The 15,375-nt window shown below is 39.4% G+C and overlaps 2 protein-coding genes and 1 long non-coding RNA gene across 5 annotated transcripts; 2 read left to right on the top strand and 1 right to left on the bottom strand.

Annotated features, from left to right (window-relative positions):
* Nucleotides 1–1,017: 1,017 nt before the first annotated feature.
* On the top strand, nucleotides 1,018–7,807 carry LOC122879583 (beta-galactosidase-1-like protein 2). Of its 2 annotated transcripts, XM_044203862.1 has the most exons (19): nucleotides 1,037–1,585; nucleotides 1,771–1,956; nucleotides 2,193–2,261; nucleotides 2,375–2,470; nucleotides 2,553–2,661; nucleotides 2,773–2,865; nucleotides 2,979–3,060; nucleotides 3,290–3,354; nucleotides 3,574–3,658; nucleotides 3,963–4,100; nucleotides 4,215–4,295; nucleotides 4,453–4,559; nucleotides 5,093–5,239; nucleotides 5,362–5,433; nucleotides 5,944–6,022; nucleotides 6,414–6,501; nucleotides 6,767–6,881; nucleotides 7,217–7,333; nucleotides 7,457–7,807. In XM_044203862.1, exons 2-19 carry the CDS (start codon nucleotides 1,793–1,795, stop codon nucleotides 7,565–7,567), a joined length of 1,818 nt encoding a protein of 605 aa, XP_044059797.1. In that variant the 5' UTR covers nucleotides 1,037–1,585; nucleotides 1,771–1,792; the 3' UTR covers nucleotides 7,568–7,807. The 2 variants fall into 2 exon arrangements, with proteins under 2 accessions (XP_044059799.1, XP_044059797.1); XM_044203864.1 differs by lacking the exon at nucleotides 7,457–7,807 and having other exon boundaries at nucleotides 1,018–1,585; nucleotides 6,820–6,881; nucleotides 7,217–7,330.
* LOC122879587 lies at nucleotides 6,748–9,185 on the bottom strand. 2 transcript variants are annotated; one of them, XR_006378743.1, is made up of 3 exons: nucleotides 8,807–9,185; nucleotides 7,199–7,348; nucleotides 6,748–6,879 (listed from the first exon to the last, which is right to left on the bottom strand). It is a non-coding gene; the product is annotated as an uncharacterized LOC122879587 (long non-coding RNA). The 2 variants fall into 2 exon arrangements; XR_006378742.1 differs by having other exon boundaries at nucleotides 8,817–9,184.
* ilvbl (ilvB (bacterial acetolactate synthase)-like) lies at nucleotides 8,250–15,371 on the top strand. The gene is made up of 14 exons (XM_044203861.1): nucleotides 8,250–8,692; nucleotides 9,196–9,397; nucleotides 9,763–9,890; nucleotides 10,053–10,303; nucleotides 10,698–10,797; nucleotides 10,936–11,033; nucleotides 11,208–11,344; nucleotides 11,769–11,903; nucleotides 12,216–12,330; nucleotides 12,580–12,749; nucleotides 13,066–13,136; nucleotides 13,237–13,308; nucleotides 13,933–14,038; nucleotides 14,193–15,371. The coding sequence occupies exons 1-14, from the start codon at nucleotides 8,579–8,581 to the stop codon at nucleotides 14,369–14,371; spliced, it is 1,878 nt and encodes a 625-aa protein (XP_044059796.1). The 5' UTR covers nucleotides 8,250–8,578; the 3' UTR covers nucleotides 14,372–15,371.
* Nucleotides 15,372–15,375: the final 4 nt, after the last annotated feature.

Consider the following 15,375-nt stretch of genomic DNA (forward strand, 5'->3'; position numbering starts at 1 on the left):
TTATCACTACAAAACATGTTCTCCTTAAATCCTTCTTATGACTGTCATGAATCTAGGAATATGAAAGTTTTTTTTAATTACATTTCCCAAATTGAGAGGGAATATTGTTTTAACACCCATACCATTGGTCTCCAGCTCCTTTTTAGTGACTGTCTTTGTCTTGCATATTTGGGCAAATTAAATAAATACAGTATGCCCCACAGTCTCCTTCAGATGCCAGCCATCACAGTTCCCAGGATGCTTTCTAATGAGGTGCAAAATGTTTTTTTGTCTTGTATGTCCTATTCTCTACCTATTCTTTTGATCAGTTCATTCTTCTTCTTTACACTTCCCTAAAATCCTCCCTTGTCCCATCCATTTGTTTTATTTTATCCATGTATTTTAAATATCCTGTCAGCCTCTTCAGAAACCCTGTTTCAGACTCAGTAGAGATGAACAAGAATTGGAATTAGAATTCAAATTGATGATTCTCTTTCTGCCCCCTTCTCCCCTTGTTAACCTGTCATCCCCCTCTCCATCCCCTAGTAGCACAGAGAGTGCAGGGGCATAGGGGTTGTTTAGTTGAATATGTTAGACTAGACTGCCTGACTCATTTCTCTGTCTGAGATTTGTGCAAGTTAGAATCTATGGTCCCGACCACGGCTTTGAAATAGTCGCAGGTGAACGAACCGGGAAACTCTCCGTCCATCCTGTTAAAATATACTGAATATTTTCTAAATTTACAGTCCCACAACTCAAAGCCACCTCTCCCTCAGTTGGACTCCAAGATCACAGCTTTAATTTTGTTTGACTGAAATCTGCTTTATTTTGTGATTAATAACAAGGTCAGGACAACGTCGAAAACAGTATTTCAGCCCTATACCCAGTTTGCAAACAGCATGTTTGTGTGACATTATTGAATGTATTTGCTGTTTGACAGCTCTCCATTGACAACAGTGTATGCAATAGTTTGTTTATTTATTTAAATAAATATATCTGAAAACGTAGCCTGCAAATACATAACCTGCCATATTAGAAACCCATGGTCTTTTTGGTCTGTAATTTGTTGTGGTGCTCTTTACTTATGGTTTTGACTTTTGGTCTTATCAATATTCATAAAATGTTGATGTGCTTTCCGAGGCAAGGAAACACCCTATATCCTAACTGGGGTAGAGAGGACGAATAATATGACACACACAACACACACACACATTCATGCTATTGCGCACTAACTTATGACCACTGTTGCAGACGGTCCCTTATTTGTAGGCTGCGATTAAATCTAGAATGACTATATGGCATCACTATGACTATAACTATAAACTAACTATACCATGAGGCCAACATTACTGTGTACAATGTAATGCCTCCCTTTTCTGACTGAGCGCTGCAGAGAGAGAGAGAAACAGACAGACAGAGCACTATTATATTTTTGTTCTGAAACAACAATAGTTTCCCTTATCCACAGTGTTTGAGGCCTCCCATCACCATCCTCCCTTCAAACGCTCCCTGGCGAGCTTAGCTTCAAGGTACAGCTTTGACAATGTTTTTGATGTAATTGGGATATTCTGTAATTCTGCATTTGGGACATTCATATTAAGTCTTGGTAAGTTTTTACTTTTATTGAATAAAAAAAATAGTAGTAGCCTACTGTTTGTAAAGTTTTACACATGTTAAAATGTGTTCAGATACTTATACACCTTCAAATTCCATTATCAAACACATGTGACCTGCTTTGAAAGATGGATTTTTTCCATTATATTTTATTTAACTGTTTTTTTCCCCCACCAGACATCACCCTGAAGGAAGAAGAATGAGCCGTGTGGAAGGTCTGAGGGCCAACTCGTCTCAGTTCACTCTGGAGGGAGAGCCCTTCCACATCCTGGGAGGCTCCATCCATTACTTCCGTGTCCCCAGAGCCTACTGGGAGGACCGGCTGCTGAAGATGAAGGCCTGTGGCCTCAATACTCTCACGACGTAGGCTCTCACTGCAACTTGGCTATGCCTCACATCACAGGATTTTCACTGTTCTTTTACTGGAGAAGGTCAAACACAGATTAGATTAAATCAACTGTGTTTGTGTAAAATGCCTTATGAAACGGTTCACATTAAAATGAAATAGAAACAAACCAAATACCAGGATTTTGCAAGCCACTGGACCACACTATTGCGTATAAGCTACAAGGAATTGTCTTCTTGCTTGCTATTTTCAGATATGTGCCATGGAATCTGCATGAGCCTGAGAGAGGAACATTCAACTTTCAGGATCAGTTGGACCTCAAGTAAAGCTTCCATATTATTTTTCTTCCTCTTTGTAGATTGGTAAATATTTCCAAAAAACATGCAGAATGGTTATTTTTGTAAATGAAGCAGAGGGTGTCTCTGCCTTTCTCAGGGCCTATGTCAGTTTAGCAGCAGAGATGGGTCTGTGGGTGATCCTACGGCCTGGACCTTACATCTGCGCTGAATGGGACTTGGGCGGGTTGCCATGGTAACACCAATCTTCCCATTGCTTTAAAATATTGCCATATATTAGCAGTAAGCCACCAAAGTTGTTCTTGTGTTTCTTTCAGCTGGTTGTTACAAGATAAAGGCATGCAGTTGAGGACAACATATCCTGGATTTGTAGACGCTGTAAACCTCTACTTTGACAAGCTTGTCTCAATTATCAAACCTCTGATGGTAAGTCAAACTCATAGTTTTGTTATAATATTTCATGTCAAACATTTCCTGAAAGAATAATTGGAGATTTTAGTGAGACAAACATTTATTTCTGCTTGTTTGTTTTTTCAGTTTGAAGAGGGAGGCCCAATCATTGCTGTTCAAGTTGAGAACGAGTACGGATCATATGCCAAAGATGAGAAATACATGCCATTTATAAAGAATGTGAGTTTATTAATGTATTGCAATGTTTCTTTTTCACAGATTGTTTTTTACAGTACATTGTAATGTACCTAATTCTGCATATTATGCAAAAAATATTTTTTCTTTTCCTTTAGTGTCTCCAGTCCAGAGGGATCAAGGAGCTTCTGCTGACTTCAGACAACTGGGAGGGCTTGAGATATGGAGGGATGGAGGGAGGTAACGAAGATAGCTAACCCTTGAGTCAAAAGGGGAAAAAACAACTGCCTAAAATATTTGTTTTGTTTGTTATTTTGAGTTTTTTAATTTACCCCTTAAAGTGTATTATTTTTGGGGATATCTTTTATTAAAAAATACAGTGTAATATAGACTGAAACATTTATTATTTCTGTGGTGAATCACATTAATGACTTTGTCCCTTATTTGGTGTGAATCTTGCTCATTTCAGTTCTAAAAACAATAAACCTTCAGAGACTGTCGTTCGGAGCTATCCAGCACTTAGCTGACATGCAGGTAGGGATTGGAATGGTTGGCTCATTACTGATTACTTGTGACAGTAAAAAAAAAAAAATTTCTGCTTTTGCATATACTGTATTATTGTGTAAGAACATTGGCTAAAAACCCAACAGGAAAATGTCAGATTTTGTTTGTAATTAAAGCCTTGCTATGGCTTAAATGACAGTAGACATTAATATATGTATATAATACAGGTGTGTGTTCTGTTTTGTGTAGCCCCAGAAACCTCTAATGGTGATGGAGTATTGGTCTGGGTGGTTTGACGTCTGGGGAGAACATCACCACGTGTTCCATGCCGAGGGTATGAATACACTTTTCAACTATTACATTTTTGCTGAGCACATGCTCATTTTCCGCATCACTCTGCATCCCATTCATTCCATTACACACTTCACGATGGCCAATGTCTGTTTGCTTGTGATGTTGGATAGCCGTATGAATGTCATCCCGGATGTCACTCTTGAGCTGCTGGGTTCAGGTATTGTTCAAGGACTCTTCAACTGACAGAGAAGAGCATTACTGCCGTACTTAACAACTCATTCATTGCTGCATATTGATCTTTGGCTCACTTTGTGTATTATCATTTATTATCATATGTATTACAGACATGCTAGCTGTTGTGTCAGAGATCCTGGAGAGAGGTGTCTCCATTAATCTGTACATGTTCCATGGGGGAACCAGCTTTGGCTTCATGAATGGAGCGATGGACTTTGGCACCTACAAACCTCAGGTCACCAGTTATGGTTGGTAGGAATTACCTTAGAGCTCAGAGACCAAAGAACAAAGCATGTTTCAGATCTTTGCTAAAGAGGATTCCTCTTAACAAATGCAAAATTTTGTATATGTTTTCGTTGCAGATTACGATGCTCCTCTATCTGAGGCGGGGGATTGCACCCTAAAATATCAACTCTTGAGGAATTTATTCAGCCAGTACCACTGTAATGTATTTTAAAGCATCCACATGCATTGATTGCATTGCATGTTTTATGAGAAACTATGTACACCTAGCAATTCATTTGATGAACTTATTACCCAGAGTAATTGAGTCTGTCATAATTAGCAATAATTCAATGTTTTTGCCAACTGGTGTTCCAGCTGAGCCTCTTCCTGAAGAGCCCTCTACTCAGGAGAGGAGAGCGTACGACCCTGTTGCCATCCAGCAGCACCTGTCACTGTGGGACAGCCTGCACTTCACCAACAAGGTAAGCTACAGATGGCAAGCACCTGTCTGGTGTGACAGTTGATCGTAATCTACAGAATGGGAAATGTTGTATCCAAACTCCAGCTAGACCATACCATATAACAGCCCTGCTGGGATGACAGCAAAATGTAAGACGTGGTGAGCTTCAGTTATCAGGCTGTGTGTCTGCTTCGGTGTCTCCTCTTGTGTAAGAGAGCTAGCAATATGCTGCTTATGCTCAGATGTCTCACATCTGGCAGCTCGGGTTTAGTCATGCATAAAGGGGTCAACACACCTGCTTTTTTTAGACGTATCTGTCATATGCTGTTTGGTGGACTCTTATATTCCATGTGTGTCGCAGTGCCATTGCATGCATGCATATCTTGTATGATTTCATTCGGTGAGAATGGAACTTCCTAACCCCAGCAGTGATGGTATCTTGTCCTGCCTGTAAAACTACACAGATGCAGATTTCGATTCATTGTCTTCACAGGTCTGATGTTTACTGTTATTCTGCCAGATTCTTGTATCTAATATGTTTGACTATTTATCCAGCCATACAGGTCAGAGAGGCCAGTGAACATGGAGAATCTCCCTGTCAACAACAACAATGGTCAGTCATATGGTTACACACTGTATGAAACCACCATCACCAGTGGGGGAACCCTCAACTCCAGGAACAACATCAGAGACAGAGCTCTGGTGAAGACATGCAGACAGACACACATACTATACATGCATAATATAGTTTCAAAATATTTTTTCTGAGGTTATACAGCATGGTTATACATAATCCTGTCATTGTGCCTTGTTATGTCCTCTAGGTTTTCGTGGACAGACAATATGTTGGTAGTTTGGACTACAAGACTCATGAGCTGGCACTCCCTGATAGGAAGGTACTGACTATTTCTTTGTACATGTTATGCCATCATCCCAATAGCCCTTGTCCGTAGCTTCTGAAACACGTACATTTTTAAATTATACTCAGACTTAGGGTTGGGTTATGTATGTTTGGATCTATGATTGAATTTAGTATTTATTGTATTTTGAACCTCTATTTGTATCACTTGCATTAGTTGTACTGGTGTTTGTGTCTACCTGCCCAGACACTGCAGATGGAAATTAGCTAGTGCATGTTTCCTTCCGTTAAGGATAGAAGGATAGCACAATGTCCACTTCATGCAACTTTACTGCCAGATGTCTTATTCATAATTGAAAAACAATGCATTTTAAAAATTGTATACTGCTGTATACATTACATGTGGACCCTATCAAAGTGTTCTCTGTTATTCACAATTTTCATTTGGCATATTAAAACAAACAGAGACATATTTGATTGTATCATTGTGATCACTTTTCTTTACTGAATAACTTTCCAAATGACACTCATGTTTTGTGCATTCAAGGGAGAGATGATGTTGAGCTTACTTGTGGAGAACTGTGGAAGAGTGAATTATGGGAAAGCTCTGGATGAACAGCGCAAAGGTATTCTGCCTTCAAACAGTGTCTTGTGCTGTGCCATACATTGGTTTATTGCTTTTACACCGGCTCAGTCATTTGAATTTATGACTACCCATTGTGCATTGCTAATGTATATTTCAGACATATTAGAACAGACTTCCAGACCTGAGTCAGACCATTCTTACCATTCATTTTAACACTGTTCAAGCTAAGGGAAGTATCAGAACAGTTCAGATAATGTTGCTTGGACAGTGAAAAATCTATTCAGTTCACTTAAACAATTCAAATCACTGCGACTGTGCAAACTTTCGGACATTCTCTATATTTTGTGGCCCACCACACCCATGCAATACCTGAAAGCATGTGTTTGGTCTGCTGGTATGTCTGAATTGCATATTTTTGCCTCATATTGTAGGTATTGTGGGAGACATTCTGTTGAATCACACCCCTCTGAGAGGATTTACCATCTTCTGTTTAGATATGAAGCCAGGCTTTATGAAACGGTTGGTTAACTGAATTTCACTTAATAACCTGCTAATAAATAACCCTTCATACTCTGCTTATTAACAGGTTTTGCTAATGCAACTTGCATATCTGAGTCCATTTTGGTGTTTAGTGGTGTGGGGCTATATGACTAGCTGCCTTTCCCTAGTATATGCCCACACATTCACTATTGGAAATAGTTCATGTGCTTACTCTGGATGTATGTCCAGGTTGATTTCAGTTTCACATGATTACAGTAAGTGTTTCAAATGAATCTTGTTTCAGATTAATGAGTTCAGGTCAGTGGAAGTCTGACTTCAAGTCCCCCTCCATTCCAGGATTTTTCCAGGCCAGACTGTATGTGGACGGTCCTCCCAGAGACACCTTCATCAGACTTCCTGTGAGTAGGACAGCCAGTCATCTTTTATGGTAAACGGCAAATATTAGAGCTAGGAAATGTTCTAATGCTGAGCTACTATTTCTAATATTTCAAATGTATCTTAATTTTTAATACAGTACTTTGCATGCACATTTAATAAAAATATATACAGTAGTACGTAGCATTGTAGTCTTTGTGTTACATCTGTATGTATGCTCTAATTGATAAAATTATGCCTTAAATTGTACTGCTCTACATTAGTGTTTTCCTGTAGTTGAAATGTATTTTAATTACAGTTAGAAAACAAACTTTCCAAGTTGTTATTTTGCTGATCATACCAGTCCATCCATCCACAGGGTTGGGGTAAAGGAGCTGTGTTTGTAAATGGGCAAAATCTTGGACGTCATTGGTTCATCGGTCCCCAGAATTTCCTTTATCTCCCAGGAGCTTGGCTCAGAAGTGGAGAGAATCAGGTGTGCCCATAGATTCTGATAAAATGACACATAATGGTTGTGTTTGACATTAGTTGAGGTGAAGTTCACCTCTGCTTTCTGTGTGCATACTATTTGTTATGTATTTTTTATGTTCTCTTTCAGATTATTGTTTTCGAGGAACAAAAGGCGGATGACAAAATACTGTTTGCTGAAAATCCTGAACATGGAAAGACAACTGATGTTTACAAACTCCCCTTTTGCACACTGCTGTGAAAATATCACACGCTCTTTTACACACACACACACACAGACACACACACATATAAAGGGACAGTTTACTGATACTGGCAGTTGTCGATGATAATTTAAAGCTAATCATTTACTAACCATAATATTTCCAATTGCTATTGTACAGCAGTATGGTTAAATTTTTTCGTCAAAGGTTTGGTGTAATGTTACATCTTACATTATTCTCATTGATTCTGCTGCCTTAAATTAAAAAATGCAACACGTCTGGTTTGTCTTTTTGTCTTTTTTTCTCATTTCAGTATGAACTTTGCTCTGATTAGTAATAAAGTTGTTTGAACCTTTGACAGCGTGTAACACCCTCTCAAGCTTCTCATTGGACCAAAGGCTTGTCCTTTACATGAGCGACGCGCTTTTATTCGCAAAAGACACCTAACCAAACACTAGCAGGAACATAAGTCGTCTTGTCCTTCACGTTAAAGGGTAAACATCTGTTAGACTGGTCAGCACAGAAAACATAATGCAATCTTTCATTGCCTGTATGAATATGGTGATGGATATGGTTGTGAATATACAGAGTGAAAACAAAATATAAACCACACAATAATCCTACAATACGTACAATTTGTTCATATGGGTTTATTTTGAAAATAATAGACGGAAGTTTCACATGCACTTCTAGCTACCTTGATTTGTAACTATATCCCCTGATGTTCCTGTGTCGGCACAGCAATTGCGGAAAGAGCTGTCGGACAGTTCAAATTGCAGAAGAGTCCACTACATGCCCTTCACAACCTTTAGTCAGTAACTTTATATTAGCTAATTTCACAGTGTACTGGTAAAATTGCACAATGTACTGGGAAAAATACGACTTTTGAAATGGGAGTATAGCGGCTGTAGGAGCAGCTCCACAGTAACTTACCTTAGCCTAGCTAAGGTGAGCTGAGCTGCTGAACTTGACCAGTTAAGAGTAGGTTTTGATATTAAGTTTGGCTAAGTTGAGTTTTTATAAATAAAGGTTTGCTTCCGCATCCTAACATGGAGTCATTTGGAGCCATTGGCACCGTTCTTGGATGCTCTGCGGGCATTGCGGTGGGTGGTCTTGTCTTTGCAGCCTACAAACTTGGCTTACTCTACCAGTTGTTTCACAAGGTAGGTTTTCACAACTCATCATGGTAATTATAACCTCCATGCCTTTCTGTTCCAATCTCCACATGCATTGTATTGTAACAGCATGCATAATAATAGCAAATACACTTGCATTACCTGTGCTCACCTTGAGAAAATCACCAGTATTCTGTCGGCTGTCACAGGTGAAAGGTAAGCTGGACTCCATTCACGTAAACTGTGACCAGCCTTGTGGTTTTCTAGCACAAAGGCCTGTGTGTTGTGATACACTCAGGCAGTGGGATTGCACAAAGCCCTGAGGCACCACTGCAAACCAGAACAATATGTGGTTATTGTGAAGTATGAAAGGCCGCTGGAGTGAAGAGATCGTGTGACAGGTGACCTTTAGAGGTCTCACACTGACAGTTGTTTATCTATGGCAGAACTTTTTTCTAGTTTACACAATTGCTTATTCTGTTAAATCAGTAACAGGAATTATCTGAATATTCTCCTCTCTGACTTTTATCCTGTCCTCTGACTCACATCAGACTGAGACGAAGAGCCCACGGCATGGTGGCGAGAGCGTGGCAGAGGTGCTCCGCGCCCACGGGGTCAAGTACGTTTTCACCCTTGTCGGTGGACACATCTCACCTATCCTGGTGGCTTGCGAGAAGGTGGGCATCCGCATTGTGGACACCAGACACGAGGCCACTGCTGTCTTCGCTGCTGATGCTGTGGCAAGACTCTCAGGTGCAGATTTGTGTTACAAGAATAGATAAGTCCAAATGTGTGACCCTCGGCCTTATTTGAGCTCATATCTTGTTACCGGCAGTTATGGAGAATAAAGGAATTGGGTGTGCTGTTGCTTTGTTGAGGTGTGTATTGGTATAGGCCTTTCCCACTGTGGTCGCTTTGATTTGTCAAACACAGGTGTAACTAACAGCATTAATAGTGGCTGGATAACATTTAGGTGTTCCAGTGTTTTGGCCGTGGTATTGCGAACAGTAAAATATAGTCATACGTTTAGATAGAACTGTTGCAGTGTCTTCTGTAGTTAGTTCATTGAGTCAGTCATGAGTGCTGGTTAATAGCTAACTCGATTGTCTCCCCACCAGGCACTGTTGGTGTAGCAGCAGTGACTGCTGGCCCAGGCCTCACTAACACTGTGACAGCAGTGAAGAATGCTCAGATGGCTGAATCTCCATTGCTGCTCTTGGGTGGAGCTGCTGGTACACTGCTTCAGGTAGAGTCGATTCAAATACTAGTGCAAATATGATGTGAATGTGCAGGTAGAATAAAATAACAGAACAAAATAGTCTAATAGTCTGTCAGACGTGTTATACTTCATCTTAACTTTTCTCAGCTTCAATGTCTAACCTCTCTATCAACGGTGTTTGTGGTACAGGGCAGAGGTGCGCTGCAAGACATCGACCAGATGTCTCTCTTCAAGCCGCTGTGTAAGTTCTGTGCCTCCATCAGGACTATCAGGGAGATTGTGCCTACTGTCAGGAAAGCCCTGGCCATCGCCCAGTCGGGAACTCCTGGTCCTGTTTTCATAGAGTTCCCCATCGACACGCTCTATCCTTACCATGTTGTGTCCAAAGAGTTTGGAGTTAAAAACCCTCCCAAAGGACTGATGGGAAAAATTGTCTCATGGTATGTTATCAGCATGTCGTGTATTCACTGCACATTACTATTTAGTGTATGTAAAATATAAAATAAGAAGAAGAATAAAGTTGTGCTGTGTGAGAATAGAAGACCGGTTGAATTACACTTTAATTACACTTTAATCACACTTCAATCAGCAACTTTATAAGTGAATTGACATGAGAATTGCTACATTGTTAAGCATAAATGAATAGCCTGCGGGGTGTCCTGGGGGCCCATGTGTCTGGAACGCATACTTTGTAAACTTGCCATCTATGGATTAAAGTCTGACTTGGATCTTTTATACCACCTGGAAGTTTTGCGCTTTTCTCTCCTCTCTCTCACTCTCAACTGTCAAATAAAGGCAAACACGCAATAATGTGATGGTCTGATGTCTTGTAAGGTACCTCAATAACCACCTCATGAACCTATTTGCTGGAGCCTGGGAGACCAGAGATGTGTCTCCGCTTCCTGTTGACATCCCACAAGCCACGGACGATCAGGTAAGACTGCACTGAGTATTAAAGGTTTTATGGTTTTTTTTGTGTCAAATACATTACAGTCAGTCCCTCTCAATGTGTACAGTATTAGAGATGACTAAACCAGAGTTTTAAATGTTTTTTTCTTTCAATACAAATCAGGTACAAAAGTGCATAGAGCTGGTGAGTCGAGCCAAGACACCTGTTATTCTGCTGGGTAGCCAAGCAACACTACCCCCAACTCCGGTTGATGACATCAGGTAAAGGACAATGTGTTATGGCCCCCTCTTCTCTACTCTTTTATCCGGTGTCTTACTGTTTTTCTGTTTTCGGTTATTCACTGTTGATACTAGAAATGTTAGTGCTTAAAAATTTGCTGAAATAGTCAAATTCTAGTTTTCTGGTCTAGTCAAAATGTTTTTGTACTTTTTTAGGAAGGCATTGGAGGACCTGGGCATCCCCTGCTTCCTTGGGGGCATGTCCCGTGGCATGCTGGGTAAAGACAGTCCCATCCACATCAGACAAAACAGGCGAGATGCTCTGAAGGAGGCCGACTTGGTGCTCTTAGCAGGTCTGGCATACAGTCTTACAGTTTTAATCCTTTATATTAACATAGCAATAACATAGCTTTTTGACAGTAGATTATTTAATAATCAAACATAAAACAAAATTGCAGAAGAAAACTAGTTAACATAATTGTGTTAATTTAATTAACACTGTAATATACTGGATCATATTTCAATCATTAAATATTGAATGAATGTTTAATAATTGATTCTTCATTTAATAATTCCGTAATTATTTTAATACGTTATTTAAGGTTTCATAGAATGACAGCTGTTCCTAGCTAGGAGGAACTTAAACCAATTCTGGAAGTTGTTTCATGTCTGTTGAAATACAGTTAAAGGTTGAAGTGTATTTTCAAAGTAGCCTGTATAGCCACAGGCTATCCAGAATTCCTAGAGAAATGTTAACATTGTGTGTTGTGTTTGCAGGCACTGTGTGTGACTTCCGGCTGAGCTACGGCAGAGTTCTTAACAGACGCAGTAAGGTCATCGCTGTCAACAGAGATAAGACGCAGCTGCTGAAAAACTCAGATATGTTCTGGAAACCAACTATAGCAATTCAGGGTACGTTCACAAGCTGTCATGATGACGCATGATCATAATTAAAGTAACAATGTGTCATTTTAGATCTATGATATATTAGTGAAGAATATGAAAAGAAACCTGTCACTGTCTCCCATTTCTATACTGAACACCCTATATCATTTGTGATCATAGAGTGATCAAAATACAGCATGTATGATATGTATTGTTTCAGCATTGTGACTTTAAACATAAACCTTTTACTACTGATTTGTACTTTGGAGGGTTGGGCCACAGGACAAATACATCAGTTCAACGGTTAGAGTCTAAAATGTAAATATTGGTCTATTTTAGGTGATGCTGGTTCATTCTTAGTGCGGCTTTCCAAAGGCCTGAAGGGCCATCGCTGTCCAGAGGAATGGCCTCAGAGCCTCAAAGCAGGAGATATAACCAAAGAAGATGCAAACAGGTAAGCAGAGGTGATGATCCCTGGTCCCTGACCTTTGAGTGTGTTAGCATGTCTTGTAAAACCATCAGTGTCACCTAGACACATTTTCTCCTAACTTACACTCTGTTCTTGATGATTAAAAAGGTTCGTTAAAATTTTAATGAGAAAGCAAACACAATTTAATCAATTATTGTAATGTTAATGCAAATACAACTCTGTAACTACAAAATAATTTCTCCATCACATAAACTAGAGTATTTTTAATTCCAGGGCTAAAGCTGATGAGAAGACTGAACACCACTTAAATCCCTTGAAAGTTCTCCACCGTGTGGATGAGCTGATGGCGGAGGACAGCATCATTGTTGCTGATGGGGGTGATTTTGTTGGAAGTGCTGCTTACATAATGAGACCAAGAGGACCTATGCGTTGGCTAGATCCAGGTTAGAGCTCGTAAACCAAACAAAAATTTGTTGTGATTAAAACTATGGATGTTTGGTTATTTAAATGTGAGAGGAGAGGGCTTGTAATTTCAGCAATATGGAAATGAAATAATAATTTAAAGTCAGCTTATTCGTTAACAGTTGTTTGTTGATTTGTCGCTTTTTTGTCGGAACATAAAGAGGTTACAGGAGTCTACAGAACACTGTGCTGTTGTAGTATCAACATAATCACAAGTCTGTATTATAGCAATGTATTCTGAGGTTAATCTTGCTTTCTTTGAAATCATAGTGACATAACTGTACCTTGTCCCTACAGGAGCCTTTGGGACCCTGGGAGTTGGAGGAGGATTCGCCCTGGGGGCAAAACTGTGCCGGCCTGAATCTGAGGTATAGTATTGGTTCAGGCATTTCTGAAAGTGCTTTGGCTAATCATCATTGATCGGTGGTCACCCTTTACAAATGAAATGCTACTTTGTGTGCTTTTCAGGTGTGGATAGTGTATGGTGATGGATCCTTAGGATACAGTGTTGCAGAGTTTGACACATTCACCAGACACAAGGTAAAATCACTAATTTACATTAAGGACGTGCCAGTATCAGTATCAACATACTAACGGCTGCAATAGGAGAGCAAGGTGGATACAGTTTGCACATGCCCACACAGTCTAATCAGCCAAAATAAGTGAAAACACGTGTGTGTGTGGATGTACGATGGGTATGTAGGGCCTTTTAAAAATTAGTCAGTCAGTGTTGTCTACTTCCTATGTAATGGAAAGGCGGCAGTGCTGTATACTTGATTAGAATCAGAATCAGGATCAATAAAGTATTTCTGATTCTGATTCTAATCAAGTATACAGCACTGCCGCCTTTCCATTACATAGAAAGTAGACAACACTGACTGATTATATATATTGTATCATATATTTATTGTGTAATTGATCACCACCACATAAGTTGTATATAGGAAACATTACATTACATGAAATGTAACATTTTAATTAGATTTCACAGAAGTATGCAAGTATGGCAGCTGGCAGCTGTAATGCTATATGGACAAATGATCGAAACCCTGTTATAGACTTTAGCAATTCAATAAAAGCATTTTCTTAGTAGCAAAAACATGCATGCTTGTGTATTTGTCTCTTTTTTCCCTCTGATAATCCACACTTTTATTTTTTCCACAGACACCAGTTATAGCTGTGGTGGGAAATGATGCATGTTGGAGTCAGATATCCAGAGAGCAGGTTCCCATACTCGGCAGCAATGTGGCGTGTGGCCTTGCATTTACAGGTACATTTTGCTTAGGACGTTGTGCGGCTGCTGTGATAGCTTGTAGAATATGTACAGGTTAGCTCTCATACCGTTAACAAAATTCATTTATATTCATGTATGATGACTGGGCAGTTACTAACTGGCAAATTCTCTTTTCCTCTCCTTTTTGCAGATTATCATATAGTGGCAGATGGTTACGGTGGTAAGGGCTACCTTGTAGGGCATGAGGACAAGGACAGGCTAAGCGACATCATCAGACAGGTTCAGAGGGAGACCCAGGAGGGCAAGGCTACACTTCTCAATGTTCTGATAGGGAAGACCAACTTTAGAGAGGGTTCTATCTCTGTATAGAGCAGCTGTGATTTCTTAACAGTGCATTCCTCTTCCTTTATCTTTGGCTCTTCGTAGATTTTACTGTCAGGCTCTATGAAGAATTTCAGAGAATAGGAAGATACTGTTGGATACTGAATAGTGCCCAGCCCTGACCAGACCTATGCTAATCCTTTGTGCCCTTAAAGCCATATATCACTTTGGTAAGAGAAAATGACTTTACAGTTCATGAACCGTCAGTTGCGATATCACTTATTTCCCTCATCAGACGAGTGATATCAGTAACATAAATCACACTAGTAAAACATCTGCAAACACCAGAGTCATGACTGATATTTCAATATTAAAGGGTGTTAATAAACCTGCAGTTATTATTATTATTATTATTATTATTATTCATAGCCACTTTATTACCATATATTTATTTTAGTTATTTACTATTAAGTTCTACTTAAGTAAAATACTACAGCTCCAGATCTGCCAGCCTAGAAACTTAAGCTTTTGTTGTGTGTCATGCTACTTTCAGGTTCATGTTGTGCTATTTAAGATAATTGCTGCATTTCAAGAAGGGAAAGAGGGAAAAGTAAGAAAATCTTGCTTTGTTTATGGATTACCTCTTCAGGAGCTTGGGGTTAGATTTTTGACCTTTAAACAGCCGATTCTAACTTCAGATATTTCACAGTGACCGAAAATCATTCGTGAGAGAGAGCATCGGTTTAAGTTATCAAATGCGACCAGTATGCCTTCTCTCCTGTTATCAAATGAACACGGAGCCTTTTTATGAGGATACATGAAATCTTACAGCTGTAATATTCTTTATCGGTTGATAATTTGGGATAAAAATGTGTTAAATGGAAAATATTTTTTTGAATGTCGAACATTGACAAACGATATGCCTATTATTGTTTGATTGTATCTTCGAAAATGTGTCTGCTGATTCAGTTATGTATTGAAATGATATTTAATACTAACTTGTATGCATTGATGTGGGCTATCATATAAAATATGTCTATACACAACATGTA

Source organism: Siniperca chuatsi, linkage group LG7, assembly GCF_020085105.1.
Source record: "Siniperca chuatsi isolate FFG_IHB_CAS linkage group LG7, ASM2008510v1, whole genome shotgun sequence".
Taxonomy (NCBI): Eukaryota; Metazoa; Chordata; class Actinopteri; order Centrarchiformes; family Sinipercidae; genus Siniperca; species Siniperca chuatsi.